The sequence below is a fragment of the Lichenostomus cassidix genome, unplaced genomic scaffold (assembly GCF_008360975.1).
Source record: "Lichenostomus cassidix isolate B80296 unplaced genomic scaffold, HeHo_3.0 HiC_scaffold_36, whole genome shotgun sequence".
Taxonomy (NCBI): domain Eukaryota; kingdom Metazoa; phylum Chordata; class Aves; order Passeriformes; family Meliphagidae; genus Lichenostomus; species Lichenostomus cassidix.
Window position 1 is genome coordinate 407515 of NW_028147270.1, and position 8890 is coordinate 416404.

Below are 8890 nucleotides of genomic sequence, written 5' to 3' on the forward strand. Positions count from 1 at the left end.
GGAGCTTCACCAGAGCCAATAGGGCTGCGGGAGGGAAATGAGGGGGCGGGGCTTAGCGGCGGCCATCTTGGAACAGAAATTGGTCATCTTATAGCGAAAATTTCCATTTTTTTGGTGAAAATTTCAATTTTTTGGGACATTTTCGGACTCAAAAAAGGAATTTTTTGAGGTTTTTTTAGGCCAAAAAATTGGAATTTTTAATGGATTTTTTTTGGCCCCAAAATTGGAATTTTTCGAGTGTTTTTTGGGCCAAAAATTGAATTTTTAAGGACTTTTTGGCCCCAAAATGGATTTTTCGAGTGGTTTTTGGCCCAAAATTTGAATTTTTTGGGATTTTTTTTGGACCCAAAATTGGAATTTTTTCAGTGATTTTGGGACCAAAAATGGATTTTTTTTGGCACTTTTTGGCCTCAAAAATGGAATTTTTTGGTAATTTTTGGGCCCAAAAATGGAATTTTTTTGGGTGTTTTTTGGCTCAAAAATGAAATTTTTTGGGGCCAAAAATGGAGTTTTTTAGGACTTTTTTGGCCCCAAAAATGTGAATATTTTTGGAGCATTTTTTTGGGTTTTTTAGCCCCAAAAATTAAAATTTTTTTGGCACTTTTGACCCCAAAAATGGAATTTTTGGAGTGTTTTTTGGGCCCAAAAATGGAATTTTTTCGGCACTTTTTGGCCAAAAAAATGGAATTTTTTGGGGTTTTTTTGCCCCAAAAATGGAATTTTTTTTCACTCCAATAATGGAATTTTTTTCGCAATTTTTAGACTCAAAAATGAAATTTTTTTGGTATTTTTTGCTCTAGAAATGGAATTTTTGGAGTGATTTTTGGGCCAAAAAATAGAATTTTTGGAGTGTTTTTTTGGCTCAAAAATGAAATTTTTTGGGGCCAAAAATGGAGTTTTTTAGGACTTTTTTGGCCCCAAAAATGTGAATATTTTTGGAGCATTTTTTTGGGTTTTTTAGCCCCAAAAATTAAAATTTTTTTGGCACTTTTGACCCCAAAAATGGAATTTTTGGAGTGTTTTTTGGGCCCAAAAATGGAATTTTTCAGGTGTTTTTTGGGACCAAAATGAGAATTTTTTTTGTAATTTTTTCCCAAAAAATGCGATTTTGTGGAGATTTTTATCCCCAAAAATGGGATTGTTTGGCTTTTTTTTTGTGTCCAAAAACGAAATTTTTTTAATGTTTTTGGGTCTCAAAATTGGAAATTTTTTTGCCATTTTTAGCCTTAAAAATGGAATTTTTCAGGTGTTTTTTGGGGCCAAAAATGAGATTTTTTCATGTATTTTTTGGGCCAAAATTGGGATGTTTTGGAGCTTTTTTTGGGTTTTTTAGCTCTAAAAATTAAATTTTTTTTGGCACTTTTGACCCCAAAATTTAAAATTTTTCGAGTGATTTTTGGGCCCAAAAAATGGGATATTTTTGGCACTTTTTAGCAAAAAAAAAAAGGAACTTTTTGGCACCAAAAATGGATTTTTGGGAGTGGTTTTTTGGCTCCAAAAATGGAATTTTTTCTGTGGTTTTGGGACCAAAAATGGATTTTTTTTTGGCACTTTTTGGCCTCAAAAATGGAATTTTTTGGTAATTTTTTGGGCCAAAAATTGAATTTTTCGGGACATTTTTGAACCCAAAAATGGGATTTTTTGAGTGTTTTTTTGCGCCAAAAAATTGGAATTTTTTAGGACTTTTTTGGGCCCAAAAATTGATTTTTTGGGAGCATTTTTTTGGTTTTTTTAGTCCCAAAAATTGAAATTTTTTGGTAACTTTTTGGCCCAAAAATGGGATTTTTGGAGAGTTTTGTGACCCTGAAATTGGAAAAATTTTTGGCGATTTTTGGCCCCAGAAATGGAATTTTTTGGGCCCAAATTGGAAATTTTTTGGGCAATTTTAAGGATCAAAAATGAAACTTTTTTGGAATTTTTTGGAGCCAAAAATTGAATTTTTTTGGTGTTTTGGGCCAAAAATGGAATTTTTTGGGACTTTTTTGCCCTAGAAATGGAATTTTTTGAGTGTTTTTTGGGCCCAAAATGGAAATTTTTTTTGGCTCCAAAATTGGAATTTTTAGTGGTTTTTGGGCCAAAAAAATTGAATTTTTTGGAGCATTTTTTTGGGTTTTTTTAGCCCCAAAAATTGAAATTTTTTTTGGCACTTTTGATCCCAAAAATGGAATTTTTCAGGTGTTTTTTGGGCCCAAAAAAGGAATTTTTTTGACACTTTATGGCCTGAAAAATTGAATTCTTGGGTAATTTTTAGCCCAAATATTGAATTTTTCAGGCATTTTTTTGCCCCAAAAATGGAATTTTTTCAGTAGTTTTGGGACCAAAAATGGAAATTTTTTTGGCACTTTTTGGGCCAAAAATGGGATTTTTTGCGACTTTTTTGGCCCCAAAATCAGAATTTTTCAAGTGTTTTTTGGGACCAAAATGGAATTTTTTGGGGCATTTTTGGCCCCAAAATGGGATTTTTTTGGGACATTTTTTTGGGCATTTTTTGGCACTTTTGATCCCAAAAATGAAATATTTTTCAGGTGTTTTTTGGCCCCAAAATGGAATTTTTTTTGGCCTCAAAAATGGAATTTTTTCGGTAATTTTTGGCACCAAAAATGGAATTTTTTGGGTGTTTTTTGGCCCAAAAATGGAATTTTTCAAATCCTTTTTAGGCCCAAAATGCAAAACTTTTGGAACTTTTTTTCCCCAAAATACTGAAAATTTTCAGCTCTTTTTGGCCCCAAAAATGGAATTTTTTTTGGGAAGTTTTTGGCCTCAAAGTTGAATATTTGGGGGAAATTTTGGCTCCAAAATTAACCTTTTTTTTGGTCATTTTTGGCCCCAAAATTGGAATTTTTCAGGTGTATTTTGGGCATTTTTTGGGCCCAAAATGGAAAATTTTTTGGCCCAAAAATTGATTTTTTTTTTTACATTTTTGGCCCAAAAATTGAATTTTTTTTGGCAATTTTTGGTCCTAAAAAGTCAATTTTTTGGCCCCTAAAATTAGCATTTTTTAGCCATTTTTGGCTCCAAAATTGGAGATTTTTGCGCAAATTTTGGCCTCAAAAAAATTGAGTTTTTCAGGGTTTTTTTTGGTGCCAAAATGGGAATTTTTGACCCTAAAAATCTCTTTTTTTTGGATCCCAAAATGACCAAAAATTGAATTTTGGAGCAAAAGAAAATTGGAATTTTTTTGCTATTTTTGAGCCCAAATTTGGGAATTTGACACCAAAATTTTGGCCCAAATTAGCTTTTTTTGAACCCAAAATTCCTTTTTTTTTTCAGCCCAAAATTCACTTTTTTTGGCCCAAAAATTTGGGTTTTTGTCCATTTTTTGGCTCCAAAAATTGGAATTTTTTGGGGCATTTTGGGGTGAAAAATTGAATTTTTCAGGTTTTTTTTAGGACCAAAATCCCAATTTTTTTCCCCAAATTACTTTTCCCACCCAGAAATCTCAAAATTTCCCCCAAATCCCTAAAAAATTCCCCCAAAAAATTCCAAAATTCCCCAAAATCCCAAAATTTTCCCAAAAAATCCCAAATTTTCCCCAAAAATATCAAAATTCCCCCAAAAAATCCCAATTTTTCCACCTAAAATGCCCAAATTTTCTCCTAAAAACCCCAAAATTTTCCCCAAATTCCCCAAATTTCCCTCCAGAGACCCAAAATTCCCAATTTTCTCCCCAAAATTCTGCAAATTTTCCCTTAAAATCCCCAAATTTTCCCCCAAAACCCCCAAATTTCCACCAAAACCCCAAATTTTCACCTAAAAACTCCATTTTTTTCCTAAAAACTCCATTTTTTCCCCAAAATCCCCAATTTTTTCCCCCAAAAATCCCCAAATTTTCCCCAAAATCCCAGAATTTCCCCCTAAAAACCCCAAAATCTCCCCAAAAACCCCAAAAAATCCCCCAAAAATCACCCAAAACCTCCTAAATTCCCCAAATTTCCCCCCAAAATCCTCATTTTTTCCTCCCAAAATCCCAAATTTCCTCCCAAAATCCCCAAATTTCCCCCAAAAATCCTCACTTTTCCCCCTAAAAACTCCACTATTTTTGCTAAAATCCCCAAATTTTCACCTAAAAACTCCATTTTTTTCCTAAAAACCCCAATTTTTTTTCCAAAACCCCCAAATTTCCCCCTAAAATCCCCAAATTTTCACCTAAAACCTCCATTTTTTCCCCAAAACCCCCAAAAATCACCCAAAACCTCCTATATTCCCCAAAATCCCCTAAAATCCCCAATACCCCAAATATCTCATTTTCCCCAAAACTCCATTTCCTAAAACTCAATTTTTCCCCAAACCCCAATTTCCCTAAAACCCCAAATTTTCACCTAAAATCCCCAATTTTCCCCAAAACCCCCAAATTTCACCCCAAAATCCTCTTTTTTCCCCCGAAAACCCCAAAAATCCCCCAAAAACCTCCTAGAAACCCCAAATTTTCCGCTAAAAACTCCATTTTTTTTCCTAAAAACCCCAAATTTTTTCCCAAAATCCCAAAAAAATCCCCCAAAACCTCCTAAACTCCCAAAATTTCCCAAAACGTCCTCATTTTCCCCCTAAAAACTCCATTTTTTTTCACAAAAACCCCAAATTTTCCCCTAAGAACTCCATTTTTTTCACAAAAACCCCAAATTTTCCCCTAAAAACTCCATTTTTTTTGGCTAAAAACTCCATTTTTTTCCCACAACCCCCCAAAATCACCCAAATTTCTCCCCAAAACCCCAAATTATCCCCCAAAAACCCCAAAATTCCCCAAAAAAACTCATTTTTCCCGCTAAAAACCCCATTTTTCCCCCTAAAAACTCCATTTTTCCCCCAAAATCCCCAATTTTTTCCCCAAATTTCCCCAAATCCCGCAGGTTTCTCCTCACCGGGCCGGATGGGCTGCGCTCCCCTCCTGCCGGGGATCTCGCCCGGGATCGGCTCCCAGTCGCGATCTCTGTCGCGACATCCGCAGCAGCCGCAGCACCCCCGGGCCGCTAGGCGGCGCCAAAGCCCGCGGCGGGGGGAGGGGGAGGAGCAGCTTGGCGCCCCCTGGTGGCGAACGGAGGCGAAGCGCCCTGCGTCCCGCCGGGGGTCGGGGTCCGGCATGGCCTGGGGGGAGACCAGTTCGGACCAGTTCGGACCAGTTCGGACCAGTTCGGACCAGTATGGACCAGTCTGGGTTGGTAGAAACCGGTATAAACCAGTATAAACCAGTATAAACCAGTATAAACCAGTATAAACCAGTATAGACCAGTATGGACCAGTTTGGGTTGGCAGAAACCGGTTTGGATTGGTAGAAACCGGTATAAACCAGTTCGGACCAGTTCGGACCAGTATGGACCAGTTTGGGTTGGTAGAAACCGGTTTGGATTGGTAGAAACCGGTATAAACCAGTATAGACCAGTATAAACCAGTATAGACCAGTATGGACCAGTATGGACCAGTATGGACCAGTATGGACCAGTATAAACCAGTATGGACCAGTATAGACCAGTATGGACTGGTATGGACCAGTATAAACCAGTACAGACCAGTATAAACCAGTATGGACCAGTATGGACCAGTATGGACCAGTATAAGTCAATAGGAGCCAATAGGAGCTGCTGGGATGGACCAGGAATGGCTCTGAATTCATCCCAGTATAAACCAGTTTGGACCAGTATAAACCAGTTTGGACCAGTATGGACCAGTTTGGGTTGGTAGAAACCGGTTTGGATCGATACAAACCAGTATAAACCAGTACAGACCAGTATGGAGCTATAGGAGCTGCTGGGATGGACCAGGAGTGGCTCTGAAATCATCCCAGTTTGGACCAGTATGGACCAGTATAAACCAGTATAAACCAGTTCAGACCTGTCTGGATTGATAGAAACTGGTATGGACCAGTATAAACCAGTATAAACCAGTATAAACCAGTATGGACCAGTATAAACCAGTATGGACCAGTATGGAGCAATAGGAGCCAATGGGATGGACCAGGAGTGGCTCCCAGTTTGGACCAGTTTGGGTTGATGAAAAACACTATAAACCAGTATAAACCAGTACAGACCAGTATAAACCAGTATAGACCAGCATGGACCAGTATAAGTCAATAGGAGCCAATAGGAGCTGCTGGGATGGACCAGGAATGGCTCTGAATTCATCCCAGTATAAACCAGTTTGGACCAGTTTGGACCAGTATGGACCAGTAGAAACCAGTTTGGACCAGTATAAACCAGTATAAACCAGTTTGGACCAGTATAAACCAGTATGGAGCTACAGGAGCCAATGGGATGGACCAGGAGTGGCTCTGAAATCATCCCAGTTTGGACCAGTATAAACCAGTATAAACCAGTTTGGATTGATAGAAACAGGTTTGGATTGATATAAACCAGTATAAACCAGTATGGACCAGTGTAGACCAGTATAAACCAGTATGGACCAGTATGGACCAGTTTGGATTGATATAAACCAGTTTGGCTAGCTATAAACCAGTATAAACCAGTATAACCAGTATGGACCAGTAACGGTCTCCAGTACGGTCTCAGTCCATCCCAGTATGAACCAGTAACCTCCCAGTCCATCCCAGTATGAACCAGTAACCTCCCAGTCCATCCCAGTATGAACCAGTAACCCTTCTCAGGCTCCCAGTATAGACCAGTAACCTCCCAGTCCATCCCAGTATAAACCAGTTCCCTCCCAGTACAAACCAGTAACCCCTGCCAGACTCCCAGTACAGCCCAGTTTGCCCCCCAGTCCCTCCCAGTACGAACCAGTAACCTTCCCAGTATGGACCAGTACAGCCCAGTTCCCTCCCAGTAACCCTTCTCAGGCTCCCAGTACAAACCAGTAACCTCCCAGTATGGACCAGTCCATCCCAGTTCCCTCCCAGTACAGCCCAGTCCATCCCAGTATGAACCAGTTCCTCCCAGTATGAACCAGTAACCCCTGCCAGACTCCTAGTACAGCCCAGTTTGCCCCCCAGTGCTCCCAGTATGAACCAGTAACCCTCCCAGTCCCTCCCAGTATGGACCAGTACAGCCCAGTTCCCTCCCAGTAACCCTTCTCAGGCTCCCAGTATAGACCAGTAACCCCCCAGTGCTCCCAATATGAACCAGTAATCCCTCCCAGTTCCCTCCCAGTACATCCCAGTTCCCTCCCAGTACAAACCAGTAACCCTTTTCAGGCTCCCAGTATAGACCAGTAACCTCTCCCAGTCCATCCCAGTATGAACCAGTAACCTCCCCAGTGCTCCCAGTATGGCCCAGTTCCCTCCCAGTCCATCCCAGTACAGACCAGTAACCCTCCAGTCCATCCCAGTATGAACCAGTAACCCTCCCAGTATGGACCAGTACAGCCCAGTTCCCTCCCAGTAACCCTTCTCAGGCTCCCAGTACAAACCAGTATCTTCCCAGACCTTCCCAGTATGAACCAGTAACCCTCCCAGTGCTCCCAGTATGGACCAGTTTGCCCCAGTCCAGTCCCAGTAACCTCTCCCAGTGCTCCCAGTATGGCCCAGTTCGCTCCCAGTCCAACCCAGTTTGCCTCCCAGTCCATCCCAGTACAAACCAGTAACCCTCCCAGAGCTCCCAGTCCATCCCAGTTCCCTCCCAGTCCATCCCAGTACAAACCAGTAACCCTTTTCAGGCTCCCAGTACAAACCAGTAACCCCCCAGTCCATCCCAGTATGAACCAGTAACCTCTCCCAGTCCAAACCAGTCCAAACCAGCCCCTCCCAGTCCAAACCAGTCCATTCCAGTACAAACCAGTAACCCCCCAGTCCCTCCCAGTCCAAACCAGTACAAACCAGTAACCCCTCCGTGCTCCCAGTGCCTCCCGGAAGCTTCTCCCAGTTCCCTCCCAGTTCATCCCAGTCCCTCCCAGTCCCTCCCAGTATAAACCAGTCCCTCCCAGTCCCTCCCAGTCCCTCAGGCCATTCCTCTCCCGCCAGACCAGTTCTCCCAGTTTGCCCAGTAACCCCTCCCAGTAACCCCAGTTCGCCCAGTAACCCCTCCCAGTTCCCCCCCAGCCCAGCTCCCAGTGCTCCCAGTTCGCCCAGTAAGCCCTCCCAGTGCTCCCAGTAGGAACCAGTAACCCCTCCCAGTTCTCCCAGTTTGCCCAGTAACCCCTCCCAGTTCTCCCAGTAAGCCCTCCCAGTGCTCCCAGTTCCCCTCCCAGTTCTCCCAGTTCTCCCAGTAAGCCCTCCCAGTGCTCCCAGTTCCCCTCCCGGCTGCTTCCGGCCACTCCCAGTGCTCCCAGTTTGACCAGTAACCCCTTCCCAGTGCTCCCAGTTTGACCAGTAACCCCTTCCCAGTGCTCCCAGTTTGACCAGTAACCCCTTCCCAGTGCTCCCAGTTTGACCAGTAACCCCTTCCCAGTGCTCCCAGTTTGACCAGTAACCCCTTCCCAGTGCTCCCAGTAACCCCCCAGTGCTCCCAGTTTGACCAGTAACCCCTTCCCAGTGCTCCCAGTTTGACCAGTAACCCCTTCCCAGTGCTCCCAGTTTGACCAGTAACCCTTTCCCAGTGCTCCCAGTAACCCCTTCCCAGTGCTCCCAGTTTGACCAGTAACCCCTTCCCAGTGCTCCCAGTAACCCCTTCCCAGTGCTCCCAGTTTGCCCAGTAACCCCTTCCCAGTGCTCCCAGTAACCCCCCAGTGCTCCCAGTTTGACCAGTAACTCCTTCCCAGTGCTCCCAGTTTGCCCAGTAACCCCTTCCCAGTGCTCCCAGTTTGACCAGTAACCCCTTCCCAGTGCTCCCAGTTTGACCAGTAACCCCTTCCCAGTGCTCCCAGTTTGCCCAGTAACCCCTTCCCAGTGCTCCCAGTATCCCCCAGTCCTCCCAGTTTGCCCTCCCAGTTTGCCCAGTAACCCTTTCCCAGTGCTCCCAGTAACCCCTTCCCAGTTCTCCCAGTTTGCCCAGTAACCCTTTCCCAGTGC

General features: G+C 42.9%; 1 protein-coding gene and 1 long non-coding RNA gene across 2 annotated transcripts in view; both read right to left on the reverse strand.

Annotated features, from left to right (window-relative positions):
- Nucleotides 1–5196, reverse strand: part of TGM1 (transglutaminase 1) — a 43614-nt gene extending 38418 nt beyond the window's left edge. Inside the window, exon 1 of the mRNA XM_085044392.1 lies at nucleotides 4860–5196. Coding sequence (XP_084900518.1) covers nucleotides 4860–5079 — 220 coding nt within the window. The 5' untranslated portion in view covers nucleotides 5080–5196. The remainder of the gene's footprint in view (nucleotides 1–4859) is intronic.
- A 1735-nt stretch (nucleotides 5197–6931) lies between these two features.
- Nucleotides 6932–7803, reverse strand: LOC146423692 (uncharacterized). The gene is made up of 3 exons (XR_014847275.1): nucleotides 7392–7803; nucleotides 7098–7160; nucleotides 6932–6961 (listed from the first exon to the last, which is right to left on the reverse strand). It is a non-coding gene; the product is annotated as an uncharacterized LOC146423692 (long non-coding RNA).
- Between the last annotated feature and the right edge of the window lie 1087 nt (nucleotides 7804–8890).